Here is a 20,563-nt window from a genome sequence, read left to right as displayed (position 1 = left end):
CATAATCCTCCATTAAATTGAGACAAAGTAGTTTAGAAAATTCGTTAAAAATTTAGTATGATACTCACCACTTGTAGTGAGTTGTGTCGTTGCGATTGTCGTTGATTCAGCTGTCGATGCTAGAGTTGAGCTGCTTGTAGTTGCTGGTGTTGCAATTGTTGACGCAGGAGTTGATATAGAAGTTGGTGTTGCAGAGCTGGTCTCTGTAATTGTAGTCGAGGTTTCTGCTGTTGCTGTGAAATCAGTTAACAATGTTTAGTTTAGTTTCGAGATACAGCACTGAAACAGGCCCTTCGGCCCACCGAGTCTGTGCCGACCATCAAGCACCCATTTTATACTAATCCCACACTAATCCCATATTCCTACCACATCCCCACCTGTCCCTATATTTCCCGACCGATACTAGAGGCAATTAATAATGGCCAATTTACCTGTCAACCTGCAAGTCTTTTGGCTTGTGGGAGGAAACCAGAGCACCCAGAGAAAACCCACGCAGACACAGGGAGAATTTGCAAACTCCACACAGGCAGCACCCAGAATTGAACCTGGGTCGCTGGAGCTGTGAGGCTGCGGTGCTAACCACTGCGCCACTGTGCCTCCCACTGAGGCAACAGGCAACTTGGAATAAAATACAGAGGAATAGAAATTGATATCCTGCAATGTATAGTTGACACTTTGGTATAATGCAAGTTACTCAGTTGGATATATGTAGTCATGTTGGAAAAGCAGCAAAGAACCAAGTAACCTATGATTCTCCCATCCAATACTGTAGCTGACGAAGTACCAGTCTGATCTCTTGTTGCTATTTCCTGATGTGTTTCTTAATCCTTCAATCATTGAAAAGTATCAGAATGAAACAGCTTTGTCGTGTTTACTTGGATACTCACCACTTGTTGTAGTGATTGGGGATGTTGAGATGCTTGTGGATGCTGGAGTAGAGCTCTCTGCACTTGTCGCTCCTGATGTACTTGTTGATGTAGCAGCTGCTGTAGAGGTTGGTGCTGCAGTGGTGCTGAGTGTACTCGATGCTGAGGTTTCTGCTGTTGCAATAGTTTATATTGTTACTGAGGTAAACTGCAACCGTGTAACACAGATTTGTGCATTCAGGACAAACTGCCAGCTCATGTTAACCCTTCGATTAAAAGCAATGACTTAGTATAATACTATGGCTATGTTCCAACAGTAGCAGGTCACCAAATGGCAGGGAAATGAGACTTCTTGCAAAATCCTGCATTAGATTGAAAGGAAACGGAATGAAACAGCTGATAAAGCTTTCCTATGATACTCACCACCTGTTGTCGTGAGCTGTGTCGTTGATTCCATTGTCATTGTTGGAGTAGAGCGCCCTGTAGTTGTTGCTCCTGATGTACTTGTTGAGGGGGCAGCTGTTGGGCTGGTCAGTGCTGCAGTGGTGCTTAATGTACCTGCAGTCGTGGTTTCTGATGTTGCTGTTGAAATAGTTTATATTGTTACTGAGCTAAACAGATAATATGCAACAACAGACTCAGATTTGTGCATTATAGACATTTGCCATGTCTTGTTAACAGCTAGATTAAAAACACTGATTTACTATAGTCATATTATCATCTTACAACTTTAGCAAGGCACCAATTGACATGGAGCATGATTCCGTCTTGCAATTTTGCGGCTAGCCAAAAACTCTGCCAAATTTGTTCTTATTTCATAACTCTGTATTAGATTGAAAGGAATCAGAATGAAACAGCTGATAAAGGTTTCCTATAGTACTTACCACTTGTTGTGATGATTTGTGTTGTTGATTCCGTTGTTGTTGAAATAGAGCTGCTTGCAGTTGTAGCTTCTGTTGTACTTGTTGATGCAGGAGTTGATGAGGAGGTCAGCTCTGCAGTGGTGCTCTGTGTACTTGCAGTCAAAGTTTCTGTTGTTGCTGTGAGAATAGATAATTGCATAATTGAAGCCAACCAGCAACTTGGAATAACATACTCATTAATGTCTATGAAAATATGAACTGTTATGGTTTGTTAATTAAATAGACGGCAAATTACCCAGTAATATAACATGGCTATGTTGCAACAGAAACACAGGAAATGGAATTTGCAAATGATTCTCCCTGTATTAGCATAGTTGTAAACAATATATTTCCAATATTTTCTTTTTCTTCCAGTATGCAGTCATAATCCTCCATTAAATTGAGACAAAGTAGTTTAGAAAATTCGTTAAAAATTTAGTATGATACTCACCACTTGTAGTGAGTTGTGTCGTTGCGATTGTCGTTGATTCAGCTGTCGATGCTAGAGTTGAGCTGCTTGTAGTTGCTGGTGTTGTAATTGTTGACGCAGGAGTTGATATAGAAGTTGGTGTTGCAGAGCTGGTCTCTGTAATTGTAGTCGAGGTTTCTGCTGTTGCTGTGAAATCATATGACAATGTTTCGTTTAGTTTCGGGATACAGCACTGAAACAGGCCCTTCGGCCTACCGAGTCTGTGCCGACCATCAAGCACCCATTTTATACTAATCCCACACTAATCCCATATTCCTACCACATCCCCACCTGTCCCTATATTTCCCGACCGATACTAGAGGCAATTAATAATGGCCAATTTACCTATCAACCTGCAAGTCTTTTGGCTTGTGGGAGGAAACCAGAGCACCCGGAGAAAACCCACGCAGACACAGGGAGAACTTGCAAACTCCACACAGGCAGCACCCAGAATTGAACATGGGTCGCTGGAGCTGTGAGGCTGCGGTGCTAACCACTGCGCCACTGTGCCTCCCACTGAGGCAACAGGCAACTTGGAATAAAATACAGAGGAATAGAAATTGATATACTGCAATGTATAGTTGACACTTTGGTGTAATGCAAGTTACTCAGTTGGATATATGTAGTCATGTTGGAAAAGCAGCAAAGAACCAAGTAACCTATGATTCTCCCATCCAATACTGTAGCTGACAAAGTACCAGTCTGATCTCTTGTTGCTATTTCCTGATGTGTTTCTTAATCCTTCAACCATTGAAAAGTATCAGAATGAAACAGCTTTGTAGTGTTTACTTGGATACTCACCACTTGTTGTAGTGAGTGGGGATGTTGAGATGCTTGTGGATGCTGGAGTAGAGCTCTCTGCACTTGTCGCTCCTGATGTACTTGTTGATGTAGCAGCTTCTGTAGAGGTTGGTGCTGCAGTGGTGCTGAGTGTACTCGATGCTGAGGTTTCTGCTGTTGCAATAGTTTAATATTGTTACTGAGGTAAACTGCAACCGTGTAACACAGATTTGTTCATTAAGGAAAAACTGCCAGCTCACGTTAACCCTTCGATTAAAAGCAATGACTTAGTATAATACTATGGCTATGTTCCAACAGTAGCAGGTCACCAAATGGCAGGGAAATGAGACTTCTTGCAAAATCCTGCATTAGATTGAAAGGAAACGGAATGAAACAGCTGATAAAGCTTTCCTATGATACTCACCACCTGTTGTCGTGAGCTGTGTCGTTGATTCCATTGTCATTGTTGGAGTAGAGCTCCCTGTAGTTGTTGCTCCTGATGTACTTGTTGAGGGGGCAGCTGTTGGGCTGGTCAGTGCTGCAGTGGTGCTTAATGTACCTGCAGTCGTGGTTTCTGATGTTGCTGTTGAAATAGTTTATATTGTTACTGAGCTAAACAGATAATATGCAACAACAGACTCAGATTTGTGCATTATAGACATTTGCCATGTCTTGTTAACAGCTAGATTAAAAACACTGATTTACTATAGTCATATTTTCATCTTACAACTTTAGCAAGGCACCAAATGACGTGAAGCATGATTCCGTCTTGCAATTTTGCGGCTAGCCAAAAACTCTGCCAAATTTGTTCTTATTTCATAACTCTGTATTAGATTGAAAGGAATCAGAATGAAACAGCTGATAAAGGTTTCCTATAGTACTTACCACTTGTTGTGATGATTTGTGTTGTTGATTCCGTTGTTGTTGAAATAGAGCTGCTTGCAGTTGTAGCTTCTGTTGTACTTGTTGATGCAGGAGTTGATGAGGAGGTCAGCTCTGCAGTGGTGCTCTGTGTACTTGCAGTCAAAGTTTCTGTTGTTGCTGTGAGAATAGATAATTGCATAATTGAAGCCAACCAGCAACTTGGAATAACATACTCATTAATGTCTATGAAAATATGAACTGCTATGGTTTGTTAATTAAATAGACGGCAAATTACCCAGTAATATAACATGGCTATGTTGCAACAGAAACACAGGAAATGGAATTTGCAAATGATTCTCCCTGTATTAGCATAGTTGTAAACAATATATTTCCAATATTTTCTTTTTCTTCCAGTATGCAGTCATAATCCTCCATTAAATTGAGACAAAGTAGTTTAGAAAATTCGTTAAAAATTTAGTATGATACTCACCACTTGTAGTGAGTTGTGTCGTTGCGATTGTCGTTGATTCAGCTGTCGATGCTAGAGTTGAGCTGCTTGTAGTTGCTGGTGTTGTAATTGTTGACGCAGGAGTTGATATAGAAGTTGGTGTTGCAGAGCTGGTCTCTGTAATTGTAGTCGAGGTTTCTGCTGTTGCTGTGAAATCATATGACAAGGTTACTGAGGCAACAGGCAACTTGGAATAAAATACAGAGGAATAGAAATTGATATACTGCAATGTATAGTTGACACTTTGGTGTAATGCAAGTTACTCAGTTGGATATATGTAGTCATGTTGGAAAAGCAGCAAAGAACCAAGTAACCTATGATTCTCCCATCCAATACTGTAGCTGACAAAGTACCAGTCTGATCTCTTGTTGCTATTTCCTGATGTGTTTCTTAATCCTTCAATCATTGAAAAGTATCAGAATGAAACAGCTTTGTAGTGTTTACTTGGATACTCACCACTTGTTGTAGTGAGTGGGGATGTTGAGATGCTTGTGGATGCTGGAGTAGAGCTCTCTGCACTTGTCGCTCCTAATGTACTTGTTGATGTAGCAGCTTCTGTAGAGGTTGGTGCTGCAGTGGTGCTGAGTGTACTCGATGCTGAGGTTTCTGCTGTTGCAATAGTTTAATATTGTTACTGAGGTAAACTGCAACCGTGTAACACAGATTTGTTCATTAAGGAAAAACTGCCAGCTCACGTTAACCCTTCGATTAAAAGCAATGACTTAGTATAATACTATGGCTATGTTCCAACAGTAGCAGGTCACCAAATGGCAGGGAAATGAGACTTCTTGCAAAATCCTGCATTAGATTGAAAGGAAACGGAATGAAACAGCTGATAAAGCTTTCCTATGATACTCACCACCTGTTGTCGTGAGCTGTGTCGTTGATTCCATTGTCATTGTTGGAGTAGAGCTCCCTGTAGTTGTTGCTCCTGATGTACTTGTTGAGGGGGCAGCTGTTGGGCTGGTCAGTGCTGCAGTGGTGCTTAATGTACCTGCAGTCGTGGTTTCTGATGTTGCTGTTGAAATAGTTTATATTGTTACTGAGCTAAACAGATAATATGCAACAACAGACTCAGATTTGTGCATTATAGACATTTGCCATGTCTTGTTAACAGCTAGATTAAAAACACTGATTTACTATAGTCATATTTTCATCTTACAACTTTAGCAAGGCACCAAATGACGTGAAGCATGATTCCGTCTTGCAATTTTGCGGCTAGCCAAAAACTCTGCCAAATTTGTTCTTATTTCATAACTCTGTATTAAATTGAAAGGAATCAGAATGAAACAGCTGATAAAGGTTTCCTATAGTACTTACCACTTGTTGTGATGATTTGTGTTGTTGATTCCGTTGTTGTTGAAATAGAGCTGCTTGCAGTTGTAGCTTCTGTTGTACTTGTTGATGCAGGAGTTGATGAGGAGGTCAGCTCTGCAGTGGTGCTCTGTGTACTTGCAGTCAAAGTTTCTGTTGTTGCTGTGAGAATAGATAATTGCATAATTGAAGCCAACCAGCAACTTGGAATAACATACTCATTAATGTCTATGAAAATATGAACTGCTATGGTTTGTTAATTAAATAGACGGCAAATTACCCAGTAATATAACATGGCTATGTTGCAACAGAAACACAGGAAATGGAATTTGCAAATGATTCTCCCTGTATTAGCATAGTTGTAAACAATATATTTCCAATATTTTCTTTTTCTTCCAGTATGCAGTCATAATCCTCCATTAAATTGAGACAAAGTAGTTTAGAAAATTCGTTAAAAATTTAGTATGATACTCACCACTTGTAGTGAGTTGTGTCGTTGCGATTGTCGTTGATTCAGCTGTCGATGCTAGAGTTGAGCTGCTTGTAGTTGCTGGTGTTGTAATTGTTGACGCAGGAGTTGATATAGAAGTTGGTGTTGCAGAGCTGGTCTCTGTAATTGTAGTCGAGGTTTCTGCTGTTGCTGTGAAATCATATGACAAAGTTACTGAGGCAACAGGCAACTTGGAATAATATACAGAGGAATAGAAATTGATATACTGCAATGTATAGTTGACACTTTGGTGTAATGCAAGTTACTCAGTTGGATATATGTAGTCATGTTGGAAAAGCAGCAAAGAACCAAGTAACCTATGATTCTCCCATCCAATACTGTAGCTGACAAAGTACCAGTCTGATCTCTTGTTGCTATTTCCTGATGTGTTTCTTAATCCTTCAACCATTGAAAAGTATCAGAATGAAACAGCTTTGTAGTGTTTACTTGGATACTCACCACTTGTTGTAGTGAGTGGGGATGTTGAGATGCTTGTGGATGCTGGAGTAGAGCTCTCTGCACTTGTCGCTCCTAATGTACTTGTTGATGTAGCAGCTTCTGTAGAGGTTGGTGCTGCAGTGGTGCTGAGTGTACTCGATGCTGAGGTTTCTGCTGTTGCAATAGTTTAATATTGTTACTGAGGTAAACTGCAACAGTGTAACACAGATTTGTTCATTAAGGAAAAATTGCCAGCTCACGTTAACCCTTCGATTAAAAGCAATGACTTAGTATAATACTATGGCTATGTTCCAACAGTAGCAGGTCACCAAATGGCAGGGAAATGAGACTTCTTGCAAAATCCTGCATTAGATTGAAAGGAAACGGAATGAAACAGCTGATAAAGCTTTCCTATGATACTCACCACCTGTTGTCGTGAGCTGTGTCGTTGATTCCATTGTCATTGTTGGAGTAGAGCTCCCTGTAGTTGTTGCTCCTGATGTACTTGTTGAGGGGGCAGCTGTTGGGCTGGTCAGTGCTGCAGTGGTGCTTAATGTACCTGCAGTCGTGGTTTCTGATGTTGCTGTTGAAATAGTTTATATTGTTACTGAGCTAAACAGATAATATGCAACAACAGACTCAGATTTGTGCATTATAGACATTTGCCATGTCTTGTTAACAGCTAGATTAAAAACACTGATTTACTATAGTCATATTTTCATCTTACAACTTTAGCAAGGCACCAAATGACGTGGAGCATGATTCCGTCTTGCAATTTTGCGGCTAGCCAAAAACTCTGCCAAATTTGTTCTTATTTCATAACTCTGTATTAGATTGAAAGGAATCAGAATGAAACAGCTGATAAAGGTTTCCTATAGTACTTACCACTTGTTGTGATGATTTGTGTTGTTGATTCCGTTGTTGTTGAAATGGAGCTGCTTGCTGTTGTAGCTTCTGTTGTACTTGTTGATGCAGGAGTTGATGAGGAGGTCAGCTCTGCAGTGGTGCTCTGTGTACTTGCAGTCAAAGTTTCTGTTGTTGCTGTGAGAATAGATAATTGCATAATTGAAGCCAACCAGCAACTTGGAATAACATACTCATTAATGTCTATGAAAATATGAACTGCTATGGTTTGTTAATTAAATAGACGGCAAATTACCCAGTAATATAACATGGCTATGTTGCAACAGAAACACAGGAAATGGAATTTGCAAATGATTCTCCCTGTATTAGCATAGTTGTAAACAATATCTTTCCAATATTTTCTTTTTCTTCCAGTATGCAGTCATAATCCTCCATTAAATTGAGACAAAGTAGTTTAGAAAATTCGTTAAAAATTTAGTATGATACTCACCACTTGTAGTGAGTTGTGTCGTTGCGATTGTCGTTGATTCAGCTGTCGATGCTAGAGTTGAGCTGCTTGTAGTTGCTGGTGTTGTAATTGTTGACGCAGGAGTTGATATAGAAGTTGGTGTTGCAGAGCTGGTCTCTGTAATTGTAGTCGAGGTTTCTGCTGTTGCTGTGAAATCATATGACAAGGTTACTGAGGCAACAGGCAACTTGGAATAAAATACAGAGGAATAGAAATTGATATACTGCAATGTACAGTTGATACTTTGGTGTAATGCAAGTTACTCAGTTGGATATATGTAGTCATGTTGGAAAAGCAGCAAAGAACCAAGTAACCTATGATTCTCCCATCCAATACTGTAGCTGACAAAGTACCAGTCTGATCTCTTGTTGCTATTTCCTGATGTGTTTCTTAATCCTTCAATCATTGAAAAGTATCAGAATGAAACAGCTTTGTAGTGTTTACTTGGATACTCACCACTTGTTGTAGTGAGTGGGGATGTTGAGATGCTTGTGGATGCTGGAGTAGAGCTCTCTGCACTTGTCGCTCCTGATGTACCTGTTGATGTAGCAGCTTCTGTAGAGGTTGGTGCTGCAGTGGTGCTGAGTGTACTCGATGCTGAGGTTTCTGCTGTTGCAATAGTTTAATATTGTTACTGAGGTAAACTGCAACCGTGTAACACAGATTTGTTCATTAAGGAAAAACTGCCAGCTCACGTTAACCCTTCGATTAAAAGCAATGACTTAGTATAATACTATGGCTATGTTCCAACAGTAGCAGGTCACCAAATGGCAGGGAAATGAGACTTCTTGCAAAATCCTGCATTAGATTGAAAGGAAACGGAATGAAACAGCTGATAAAGCTTTCCTATGATACTCACCACCTGTTGTCGTGAGCTGTGTCGTTGATTCCATTGTCATTGTTGGAGTAGAGCTCCCTGTAGTTGTTGCTCCTGATGTACTTGTTGAGGGGGCAGCTGTTGGGCTGGTCAGTGCTGCAGTGGTGCTTAATGTACCTGCAGTCGTGGTTTCTGATATTGCTGTTGAAATAGTTTATATTGTTACTGAGCTAAACAGATAATATGCAACAACAGACTCAGATTTGTGCATTATAGACATTTGCCATGTCTTGTTAACAGCTAGATTAAAAACACTGATTTACTATAGTCATATTTTCATCTTACAACTTTAGCAAGGCACCAAATGACGTGGAGCATGATTCCGTCTTGCAATTTTGCGGCTAGCCAAAAACTCTGCCAAATTTGTTCTTATTTCATAACTCTGTATTAGATTGAAAGGAATCAGAATGAAACAGCTGATAAAGGTTTCCTATAGTACTTACCACTTGTTGTGATGATTTGTGTTGTTGATTCCGTTGTTGTTGAAATAGAGCTGCTTGCAGTTGTAGCTTCTGTTGTACTTGTTGATGCAGGAGTTGATGAGGAGGTCAGCTCTGCAGTGGTGCTCTGTGTACTTGCAGTCAAAGTTTCTGTTGTTGCTGTGAGAATAGATAATTGCATAATTGAAGCCAACCAGCAACTTGGAATAACATACTCATTAATGTCTATGAAAATATGAACTGCTATGGTTTGTTAATTAAATAGACGGCAAATTACCCAGTAATATAACATGGCTATGTTGCAACAGAAACACAGGAAATGGAATTTGCAAATGATTCTCCCTGTATTAGCATAGTTGTAAACAATATCTTTCCAATATTTTCTTTTTCTTCCAGTATGCAGTCATAATCCTCCATTAAATTGAGACAAAGTAGTTTAGAAAATTCGTTAAAAATTTAGTATGATACTCACCACTTGTAGTGAGTTGTGTCGTTGCGATTGTCGTTGATTCAGCTGTCGATGCTAGAGTTGAGCTGCTTGTAGTTGCTGGTGTTGTAATTGTTGACGCAGGAGTTGATATAGAAGTTGGTGTTGCAGAGCTGGTCTCTGTAATTGTAGTCGAGGTTTCTGCTGTTGCTGTGAAATCATATGACAAGGTTACTGAGGCAACAGGCAACTTGGAATAAAATACAGAGGAATAGAAATTGATATACTGCAATGTATAGTTGACACTTTGGTGTAATGCAAGTTACTCAGTTGGATATATGTAGTCATGTTGGAAAAGCAGCAAAGAACCAAGTAACCTATGATTCTCCCATCCAATACTGTAGCTGACAAAGTACCAGTCTGATCTCTTGTTGCTATTTCCTGATGTGTTTCTTAATCCTTCAATCATTGAAAAGTATCAGAATGAAACAGCTTTGTAGTGTTTACTTGGATACTCACCACTTGTTGTAGTGAGTGGGGATGTTGAGATGCTTGTGGATGCTGGAGTAGAGCTCTCTGCACTTGTCGCTCCTAATGTACTTGTTGATGTAGCAGCTTCTGTAGAGGTTGGTGCTGCAGTGGTGCTGAGTGTACTCGATGCTGAGGTTTCTGCTGTTGCAATAGTTTAATATTGTTACTGAGGTAAACTGCAACCGTGTAACACAGATTTGTTCATTAAGGAAAAACTGCCAGCTCACGTTAACCCTTCGATTAAAAGCAATGACTTAGTATAATACTATGGCTATGTTCCAACAGTAGCAGGTCACCAAATGGCAGGGAAATGAGACTTCTTGCAAAATCCTGCATTAGATTGAAAGGAAACGGAATGAAACAGCTGATAAAGCTTTCCTATGATACTCACCACCTGTTGTCGTGAGCTGTGTCGTTGATTCCATTGTCATTGTTGGAGTAGAGCTCCCTGTAGTTGTTGCTCCTGATGTACTTGTTGAGGGGGCAGCTGTTGGGCTGGTCAGTGCTGCAGTGGTGCTTAATGTACCTGCAGTCGTGGTTTCTGATATTGCTGTTGAAATAGTTTATATTGTTACTGAGCTAAACAGATAATATGCAACAACAGACTCAGATTTGTGCATTATAGACATTTGCCATGTCTTGTTAACAGCTAGATTAAAAACACTGATTTACTATAGTCATATTTTCATCTTACAACTTTAGCAAGGCACCAAATGACGTGGAGCATGATTCCGTCTTGCAATTTTGCGGCTAGCCAAAAACTCTGCCAAATTTGTTCTTATTTCATAACTCTGTATTAAATTGAAAGGAATCAGAATGAAACAGCTGATAAAGGTTTCCTATAGTACTTACCACTTGTTGTGATGATTTGTGTTGTTGATTCCGTTGTTGTTGAAATAGAGCTGCTTGCAGTTGTAGCTTCTGTTGTACTTGTTGATGCAGGAGTTGATGAGGAGGTCAGCTCTGCAGTGGTGCTCTGTGTACTTGCAGTCAAAGTTTCTGTTGTTGCTGTGAGAATAGATAATTGCATAATTGAAGCCAACCAGCAACTTGGAATAACATACTCATTAATGTCTATGAAAATATGAACTGCTATGGTTTGTTAATTAAATAGACGGCAAATTACCCAGTAATATAACATGGCTATGTTGCAACAGAAACACAGGAAATGGAATTTGCAAATGATTCTCCCTGTATTAGCATAGTTGTAAACAATATATTTCCAATATTTTCTTTTTCTTCCAGTATGCAGTCATAATCCTCCATTAAATTGAGACAAAGTAGTTTAGAAAATTTGTTAAAAATTTAGTATGATACTCACCACTTGTAGTGAGTTGTGTCGTTGCGATTGTCGTTGATTCAGCTGTCGATGCTAGAGTTGAGCTGCTTGTAGTTGCTGGTGTTGTAATTGTTGACGCAGGAGTTGATATAGAAGTTGGTGTTGCAGAGCTGGTCTCTGTAATTGTAGTCGAGGTTTCTGCTGTTGCTGTGAAATCATATGACAAGGTTACTGAGGCAACAGGCAACTTGGAATAAAATACAGAGGAATAGAAATTGATATACTGCAATGTATAGTTGACACTTTGGTGTAATGCAAGTTACTCAGTTGGATATATGTAGTCATGTTGGAAAAGCAGCAAAGAACCAAGTAACCTATGATTCTCCCATCCAATACTGTAGCTGACAAAGTACCAGTCTGATCTCTTGTTGCTATTTCCTGATGTGTTTCTTAATCCTTCAATCATTGAAAAGTATCAGAATGAAACAGCTTTGTAGTGTTTACTTGGATACTCACCACTTGTTGTAGTGAGTGGGGATGTTGAGATGCTTGTGGATGCTGGAGTAGAGCTCTCTGCACTTGTCGCTCCTAATGTACTTGTTGATGTAGCAGCTTCTGTAGAGGTTGGTGCTGCAGTGGTGCTGAGTGTACTCGATGCTGAGGTTTCTGCTGTTGCAATAGTTTAATATTGTTACTGAGGTAAACTGCAACCGTGTAACACAGATTTGTTCATTAAGGAAAAACTGCCAGCTCACGTTAACCCTTCGATTAAAAGCAATGACTTAGTATAATACTATGGCTATGTTCCAACAGTAGCAGGTCACCAAATGGCAGGGAAATGAGACTTCTTGCAAAATCCTGCATTAGATTGAAAGGAAATGGAATGAAACAGCTGATAAAGCTTTCCTATGATACTCACCACCTGTTGTCGTGAGCTGTGTCGTTGATTCCATTGTCATTGTTGGAGTAGAGCTCCCTGTAGTTGTTGCTCCTGATGTACTTGTTGAGGGGGCAGTTGTTGGGCTGGTCAGTGCTGCAGTGGTGCTTAATGTACCTGCAGTCATGGTTTCTGATGTTGCTGTTGAAATAGTTTATATTGTTACTGAGCTAAACAGATAATATGCAACAACAGACTCAGATTTGTGCATTATAGACATTTGCCATGTCTTGTTCACAGCGAGATTAAAAACACTGATTTACTATAGTCATATTTTCATCTTACAACTTTAGCAAGGCACCAAATGACGTGGAGCATGATTCCGTCTTGCAATTTTGCGGCTAGCCAAAAACTCTGCCAAATTTGTTCTTATTTCATAACTCTGTATTAGATTGAAAGGAATCAGAATGAAACAGCTGATAAAGGTTTCCTCTTGTACTTACCACTTGTTGTGCTGATTTGTGTTGTTGATTCCGTTGTTGTTGAAATAGAACTGCTTGCAGTTGTAGCTTCTGTTGTACTTGTTGATGCAGGAGTTGATGAGGAGGTCAGCTCTGCAGTGGTGCTCTGTGTACTTGCAGTCAAAGTTTCTGTTGTTGCTGTGAGAATAGATAATTGCATAATTGAAGCCAACCAGCAACCTGGAATAACATACTCATTAATGTCTATGAAAATATGAACTGCTATGGTTTGTTAATTAAATAAACGGCAAATTACCCGGTAATATAACATGGCTATGTTGCAACAGAAACACAGGAAATGGAATTTGCAAATGATTCTCCCTGTATTAGCATAGTTGTAAACAATATATTTCCAATATTTTCTTTTTCTTCCAGTATGCAGTCATAATCCTCCATTAAATTGAGACAAAGTAGTTTAGAAAATTCGTTAAAAGTTCAGTATGATACTCACCACTTGAAGTGAGTTGTGTCGTTGCGATTGTCGTTGATTCAGCTGTCGATGCTAGAGTTGAGCTGCTTGTAGTTGCTGGTGTTGTAATTGTTGACGCAGGAGCTGATGTAGAAGTTGGTGTTGCAGAGCTGGTCTCTGTAATTGTAGTCGAGGTTTCTTCTGTTGCTGTGAAATCATATAACAAGGTTACTGAGGCAACAGGCAACTTGGAATAAAATACAGAGGAAGAGAAATTGATATACTGCAATGTATAGTTGTCACTTTGGTGTAATGCTAGTTACTCTGTTGGATATATGTAGTCATGTTGGAAAAGCAGCAAAGAACCAAGTAACCTATGATTCTCCCATCCAATACTGTAGCTGACAAAGTAACAGTCTGATCTCTTGTTGCTATTTCCTGATGTGTTTCTTAATCCTTCAATCATTGAAAAGTATCAGAATGAAACAGCTTTGTAGTGTTTACTTGGATACTCACCACTTGTTGTAGTGAGTGGGGATGTTGAGATGCTTGTGGATGCTGGAGTAGAGCTCTCTGCACTTGTCGCTCCTGATGTACTTGTTGATGTAGCAGCTGCTGTAGAGGTTGGTGCTGCAGTGGTGCTGAGTGTACTCGATGCTGAGGTTTCTGCTGTTGCAATAGTTTAATATTGTTACTGAGGTAAACTGCAACCGTGTAACACAGATTTGTTCATTAAGGAAAAACTGCCAGCTCACGTTAACCCTTCGATTAAAAGCAATGACTTAGTATAATACTATGGCTATGTTCCAACAGTAGCAGGTCACCAAATGGCAGGGAAATGAGACTTCTTGCAAAATCCTGCATTAGATTGAAAGGAAACGGAATGAAACAGCTGATAAAGCTTTCCTATGATACTCACCACCTGTTGTCGTGAGCTGTGTCGTTGATTCCATTGTCATTGTTGGAGTAGAGCTCCCTGTAGTTGTTGCTCCTGATGTACTTGTTGAGGGGGCAGCTGTTGGGCTGGTCAGTGCTGCAGTGGTGCTTAATGTACCTGCAGTCGTGGTTTCTGATGTTGCTGTTGAAATAGTTTATATTGTTACTGAGCTAAACAGATAATATGCAACAACAGACTCAGATTTGTGCATTATAGACATTTGCCATGTCTTGTTAACAGCTAGATTAAAAACACTGATTTACCTTGGAACGCCCTGCCTGCAACAGTAGTAGACTCGCCAACTTTAAGGGCATTTAAGTGGCCATTGGACAGACATATGGATGGAAATGGAATAGTGTAGGTCAGATGGTTTCACAGGTCGGCGCAACATCGAGGGCTGAAGGGCCTGTACTGCGCTGTAATGTTCTAATTCTAGAGTCATATTATCATCTTACAACTTTAGCAAGGCACCAATTGACATGGAGCATGATTCCCTCTTGCAATTTTGCGGCTAGCCAAAAATTCTGCCAAATTTGTTCTTATTTCATAACTCTGTATAAGATTGAAAGGAATCAGAATGAAACAGCTGATAAAGGTTTCCTATAGTACTTACCACTTGTTGTGCTGATTTGCGTTGTTGTTGAAATAGAGCTGCTTGCAGTTGTAGCTTCTGTTGTACTTGTTGATGCAGGAGTTGATGAGGAGGTCAGCTCTGCAGTGGTGCTCTGTGTACTTGCAGTCAAAGTTTCTGTTGTTGCTGTGAGAATAGATAATTGCATAATTGAAGCCAACCAGCAACTTGGAATAACATACTCATTAATGTCTATGAAAATATGAACTGCTATGGTTTGTTAATTAAATAGACGGCAAATTACCCAGTAATATAACATGGCTATGTTGCAACAGAAACACAGGAAATGGAATTTGCAAATGATTTTTCCCTGTATTAGCATAGTTGTAAACAATATATTTCCAATATTTTCTTTTTCTTCCAGTATGCAGTCATAATCCTCCATTAAATTGAGACAAAGTAGTTTAGAAAATTCGTTAAAAATTTAGTATGATACTCACCACTGGTAGTGAGTTGTGTCGTTGCGATTGTCGTTGATTCAGCTGTCGATGCTAGAGTTGAACTGCTTGTAGTTGCTGGTGTTGTAATTGTTGACACAGGAGCTGATATAGAAGTTGGTGTTGCAGAGCTGGTCTCTGTAATTGTAGTCGAGGTTTCTGCTGTTGCTGTGAAATCATATAACAAGGTTACTGAGGCAACAGGCAACTTGGAATAAAATACTGAGGAATAGAAATTGATATACTGCAATGTATAGTTGACACTTTGGTGTAATGCTAGTTACTCAGTTGGATATGTGTAGTCGTGTTTGAAAAGCAGCAAAGAACCAAGTAACCTATGATTCTCCCATCCAATACTGTCGCTGACAAAGTACCAGTCTGATCTCTTGTTGCTATTTCCTGATGTGTTTCTTTATCTTTTAATCCTTGAAAAGAATCAGAATAAAACAGCTTTGTAGTGTTTACTCGGAAACTCACCACTTGTTGTAGTGAGTGGAGATGTTGAGATGCTTGTGGATGCTGGAGTAGAGCTCTCTGCACTTGTCGCTCCTGATGTACTTGTTGATGTAGCAGCTTCTGTGGAGGGTGGTGCTGCAGTGGTGCTGAGTGTACTCGATGCTGTGGTTTCTGCTGTTGCTGTTGAAATAGTTTATATTATTACTGAGGTAAACTGCATACCTGTAACACAGATTTGTGCATTGAGGACAAACTCCCAGCTGATGCAAATGCTTCTCCCCTGTATTAGCATCATTGTAAACAATAAATTTCCAATATTTTCTTTTTCTTCCAGTATGCAGACATAATCCTCCATTAAATTGAAACAAAGTAGATTGGAAAATCAGATAAAAATGTCGTATGATACTCACCAGTTGTTGTAGTGTGTTGTGTTGTTGCAATTGTTGTTGCTCCAGCTGTCGATGGTTGAGTAGAGCTGCCTGTAGTTGTTGGTGTTAGATTAGATTAGATTAGATTAGAGATACAGCACTGAAACAGGCCCTTCGGCCCACCGAGTCTGTGCCGAACATCAACCACCCATTTATACTAATCCTACATTAATCCCATATTCCTACCAAACATCCCCACCTGTCCCTATATTTCCCTACCACCTACCTATACTAGTGACAATTTATAATGGCCAATTTACCTATCAACCTGCAAGTCTTTTGGCTTGTGGGAGGAAACCGGAGCACCCGGAGAAAACCCACGCAGACACAGGGAGAACTTGCAAACTCTACACAGGCAGTACCTGGAATCGAACCCGGGTCCCTGGAGATGTGAGGCTGCGGTGCTAACCACTGCGCCACTGTGCCGCCCACTTTTGTAATTGTTGATGCAGAAGTTGATGTAGAGGTTGGTGCTGCAGAGCTGGTCTCTGTAATTCCATTCGATATTTCTGCTGTTTCTGTGAAAGCAGTTAATATCACTACTGAGCCAATCAGGCAACTTGGAACAAAATACACAGAAATCAAAATTAAAATGCAAAAACATTTTGTTGTCATGCAAATTACTTTGAAGGATAAATGTGTCCATGTAGAAACAGCAGCAAACTACCAAGTGCACAATGTACCAAAAAATGCACATAGTTATCTTGTCCATGATTGGAGCTGACAAAATACTAGTTTGGTCTCTTGCTGCTATTTCATGATGTGTGTCTAATCCTTCATTTTGTTGATAAGAATCAGAATGAAACTTCTGATAAATGTTTACTTGGAAGCTCACCACTGGTTGTCGTGAGTTGTGTGGTTGCAGTTGTTGATGCTGAAGTGGAGCTGGTTGTGGTTATTGGTGCTGCTGTATTTGTTGATGAGGGACTTGATGTCGAGGTCAATTCTGGAGTGGTGGTCTGTGCACTTGCAGTGGAACTTTGTACTGTTCCTGTGAAAATAATTCATGGCATTTGTGAGGTAAAAGGCAACTTCGAATAAAATACTAAGAGATCCATATTTAAATAGAAATAAAATGAGAGAAAAAATGATGAGGAGACTTTGCTGATTTGGTAGCACCATCGCCTCTGCGTCACGAGGTTCCAGACTCGAGTGCACTCCAGGGCTTGAGCACAATATTCAAGGCTGTCACTCCAGTGTAGATTTGAGGGAGCACAGCACTGTTGGAGGTGCCATCTTTCTGATGAGACATTGAATCAAAGCCCCATCTGCCTGCTCGGGTGGATGTAAAAGATCCCAGGTCACCACTCAGTCTTCTGTTTTCACGAGAAAACAGCCCTGGTGTGTTCAATCTTTCCTGATAGTTGTGCCCTCTTAGTTCTGGTATCATGCGTGTAAATCTTTTTGTACTTTCTCTTCTGCTTACATGTCTTTTTTGCTGTGCGGACAGCAGAACTCTGTACAATACTCTCAATGTATTTCTAATCAAGGCCCTAGAAACATTTCACTTAACTCCTCTGCTTTTGATTTCTATAGCTCAGGGCTTTGTTTGAATTTTTATGGCTTTGTTAGCCTGCATTGCTACTTTTAATGATTTGTGAATCTGCACCTCTAGATTTCTTTGCAACTTTATCACATTTACTCTTATTTTCACAGGAGTAGGTGCTCTCTTTATTCCTCCTACCAAAACGCAATACCTCACACTTGCAATAAAATTAATTTGCCATTTGTACACCCATTCTGCAAGCTTATTAACTTCTTCTTGTATCTTGTCGCAGTGTTTTTCAACTATATCTCCCCCGTTTGGGGTCATCTGCAAATTTTGATATTGTACTCCTGACTCTCAAATAGCCAGTTTGCTATCCATTTTGCTACCTGTCTCCTCACTGCATTGGACTTTAGTCAGGACTGTACTATGTGGGACCTTACCAATGGCCTTTTGAGAGGTCGTGTATATTGCATCCACTACTTTACCCTTGTTTACTCTGTTTGTTACTTCTTCAAAGAATTCATTAACATTGATCAAGCCTAAGATTTCCTTTTGAAATCTGTATAACTCTGTTATGTTTTCAGTTGATAGAAACTTTTCTATTACATCTTTGAGAAACTGTTCCCAATATCTTTCCTCCAACCAATGTTATGCTAACAGATCTTCAGTTCCCTAGTAATGTTCTATCTCAGTTTTAAACTACAGGAGCATTCGCTGTGCACTAGTTCTCTGGCAGTATTCCCTTTTCTATTGCATTTTTACATACATAATGCCTCTGCTATCTCTTCCCTAGCTTGTTTTAGTGTGTGGGAAGCAATCCATCCAAAACAAGGATTTTAGCTTCTCTTAATTTAATTAATTTAATAATTTTCTCCCCTATTTCTATTTTAGATGTCTTAATATCCTTTTTGATCACTTCCAAAGTTGTATCCACCTTGTTAGTCTCCCTGGTAAAAACTGGAGCAAAGTAACTATTCAATATTTCAGCCACTCCAATATCATGACCTGTGTAACGGACACCAAATGTAGCCCTAGAGATAACTGGGGTCTGATTGTTGAAAGCTCCATTCAGTGTCTACTACCCAATGCACAGTCATCTCCACATGCCACTAGAATGATAGAATCATACAGCACAGAAGGAGGGCATTCAGCCGTCGTGTCCGTATCGACTCTTTAAAGAGCTATCTAATTAGCCCTGCTCCCAACTCTTTCCTCCTAGCTCTACAAATTACTCCTTTTCAAGCATATATCCCATTCCTATTTTGGAACTTACAATTGAATGTGGTGCCACCATCCTTTCAGGCAGTGCATTCAGATCATAATAATTCGCTGGGTAAAAATATTTCTCCTCCTCTCCCCTCCAGCTTTTTTGCCAATTGCCTTAAATCTGGTTATTGCAACTTCTACCATGGGAAGCAGTTTCTCCCGATCTACTCTATCAAAGTCCCTTATAATTTTGAACACCTCTATTAAATCCACCACCACCCCCCCAATCTTGCCTGCTGTAAGAAGAAGAATTTTCTTTCGTCTCACCACATAGATGGTGTCTCATCCCCGGTACCAATAAAAAAAATACATCAGGGATCAAGACCCAGGTGTTCATTTGCTGCCTGCTCCAAATAATGGTACCCTCTGACCACTTACACAACAATGCATGGCAATGCACCTTAAAATACCTGAGAACTTAATGGATATTTACAAGAGATGCCCGAGGACAGAGTGGCCAAGCCAACACACAGGTTTTCTCTTGAACAATCTGACTGGGGATATTGAAAACTTACATTTGGATTTATTGTACTTTGTCAGTTCTTTTGGGCCTCCTTATCTCGAGAGACAATGGATACGCGCCTGGAGGTGGTCAGTGGTTTGTGAAGCAGCGCCTGGAGTGGCTATAAAGGCCAATTCTGGAGTGACAGGCTCTTCCACAGGTGCTGCAGAGAAATTTGTTTGTTGGGGCTGTTGCACAGTTGGCTCTCCCCTTGCGCCTCTGTCTTTTTTCCTGCCAACTACTAAGTCTCTTCGACTCGCCACAATTTAGCCCTGTCTTTATGGCTGCCCGCCAGCTCTGGCGAATGCTGGCAACTGACTCCCACGACTTGTGATCAATGTCACACGATTTCATGTCGCGTTTGCAGACGTCTTTATAACGGAGACATGGACGGCCGGTGGGTCTGATACCAGTGGCGTGCTCGCTGTACAATGTGTCTTTGGGGATCCTGCCATCTTCCATGCGGCTCACATGGCCAAGCCATCTCAAGCGCCGCTGACTCAGTAGTGTGTATAAGCTGGGGATGTTGGCCGCTTCAAGGACTTCTGTGTTGGAGATATAGACCTGCCACCTGATGCCAAGTACTTTGTCAGTACAGCATAGGGATAGGCTGGGGCTTGCCCAAGAAGACCCTTATTGCAAGCTTCACACTGCTCAGGTTTGTTTCCATACAGATTGCTCACAATCCTACTGGAGAACGGCCATATGTTGGCTTGGCCACATGGTACGTGAGTTGTCCTGCAAATGTCCATTAAGTTCTCTTGTACTTTTAGGTGCATTACCATGCATTGCTATGTGAAAGATGGGAGGGTACCATTACCTGGACCAAGCAGCAAAGTTGTTGTCGTATTTTTTGAATGCAAGATTATAGTTATGGTTTTACTACAGCTTTCAGATATTCCTACCTTTCTGAGTCAGCCTTGGCCCATTGGTAGCACAATCAACTCTGAGTCAGACCATCATAGGATCCAGCACCATTATAGAAACATGTGTACATAATCTAGGCTGACATTTCAGTGCAGTGACAGCATTATCAAAGATTCAGGGCTGGAT

The 20,563-nt window shown here is 40.3% G+C and overlaps 1 protein-coding gene across 1 annotated transcript in view; it reads right to left on the bottom strand.

Moving 5' to 3' along the window:
- The window catches only part of LOC137351445 (pneumococcal serine-rich repeat protein-like), a 74,574-nt gene extending 54,285 nt beyond the window's left edge, over positions 1-20,289 (bottom strand). The window contains exons 1-38 of the mRNA XM_068015891.1: positions 20,096-20,289; positions 18,183-18,373; positions 17,089-17,244; positions 15,847-16,005; positions 15,744-15,794; positions 15,373-15,591; positions 14,915-15,058; positions 14,284-14,442; positions 13,881-14,033; positions 13,407-13,571; positions 12,938-13,135; positions 12,477-12,635; positions 12,074-12,226; positions 11,600-11,764; positions 11,131-11,286; positions 10,670-10,828; positions 10,267-10,419; positions 9,793-9,957; positions 9,324-9,479; positions 8,863-9,021; positions 8,460-8,612; positions 7,986-8,150; positions 7,517-7,672; positions 7,056-7,214; positions 6,653-6,805; positions 6,179-6,343; positions 5,710-5,865; positions 5,249-5,407; positions 4,846-4,998; positions 4,372-4,536; positions 3,903-4,058; positions 3,442-3,600; positions 3,039-3,191; positions 2,220-2,384; positions 1,751-1,906; positions 1,290-1,448; positions 888-1,040; positions 69-233 (exon numbers count right to left, since the gene is read on the bottom strand). Of these exons, the coding sequence (XP_067871992.1) occupies positions 69-233; positions 888-1,040; positions 1,290-1,448; positions 1,751-1,906; positions 2,220-2,384; positions 3,039-3,191; positions 3,442-3,600; positions 3,903-4,058; positions 4,372-4,536; positions 4,846-4,998; positions 5,249-5,407; positions 5,710-5,865; positions 6,179-6,343; positions 6,653-6,805; positions 7,056-7,214; positions 7,517-7,672; positions 7,986-8,150; positions 8,460-8,612; positions 8,863-9,021; positions 9,324-9,479; positions 9,793-9,957; positions 10,267-10,419; positions 10,670-10,828; positions 11,131-11,286; positions 11,600-11,764; positions 12,074-12,226; positions 12,477-12,635; positions 12,938-13,135; positions 13,407-13,571; positions 13,881-14,033; positions 14,284-14,442; positions 14,915-15,058; positions 15,373-15,591; positions 15,744-15,794; positions 15,847-16,005; positions 17,089-17,244; positions 18,183-18,373; positions 20,096-20,289 (6,064 nt within the window). The remainder of the gene's footprint in view (positions 1-68; positions 234-887; positions 1,041-1,289; positions 1,449-1,750; positions 1,907-2,219; positions 2,385-3,038; positions 3,192-3,441; positions 3,601-3,902; positions 4,059-4,371; positions 4,537-4,845; positions 4,999-5,248; positions 5,408-5,709; positions 5,866-6,178; positions 6,344-6,652; positions 6,806-7,055; positions 7,215-7,516; positions 7,673-7,985; positions 8,151-8,459; positions 8,613-8,862; positions 9,022-9,323; positions 9,480-9,792; positions 9,958-10,266; positions 10,420-10,669; positions 10,829-11,130; positions 11,287-11,599; positions 11,765-12,073; positions 12,227-12,476; positions 12,636-12,937; positions 13,136-13,406; positions 13,572-13,880; positions 14,034-14,283; positions 14,443-14,914; positions 15,059-15,372; positions 15,592-15,743; positions 15,795-15,846; positions 16,006-17,088; positions 17,245-18,182; positions 18,374-20,095) is intronic.
- Between the last annotated feature and the right edge of the window lie 274 nt (positions 20,290-20,563).

This window comes from Heterodontus francisci, chromosome 36, assembly GCF_036365525.1.
Source record: "Heterodontus francisci isolate sHetFra1 chromosome 36, sHetFra1.hap1, whole genome shotgun sequence".
Classification (NCBI taxonomy): Eukaryota; Metazoa; Chordata; class Chondrichthyes; order Heterodontiformes; family Heterodontidae; genus Heterodontus; species Heterodontus francisci.
This window is presented reverse-complemented; position numbering and strand designations above follow the sequence as displayed.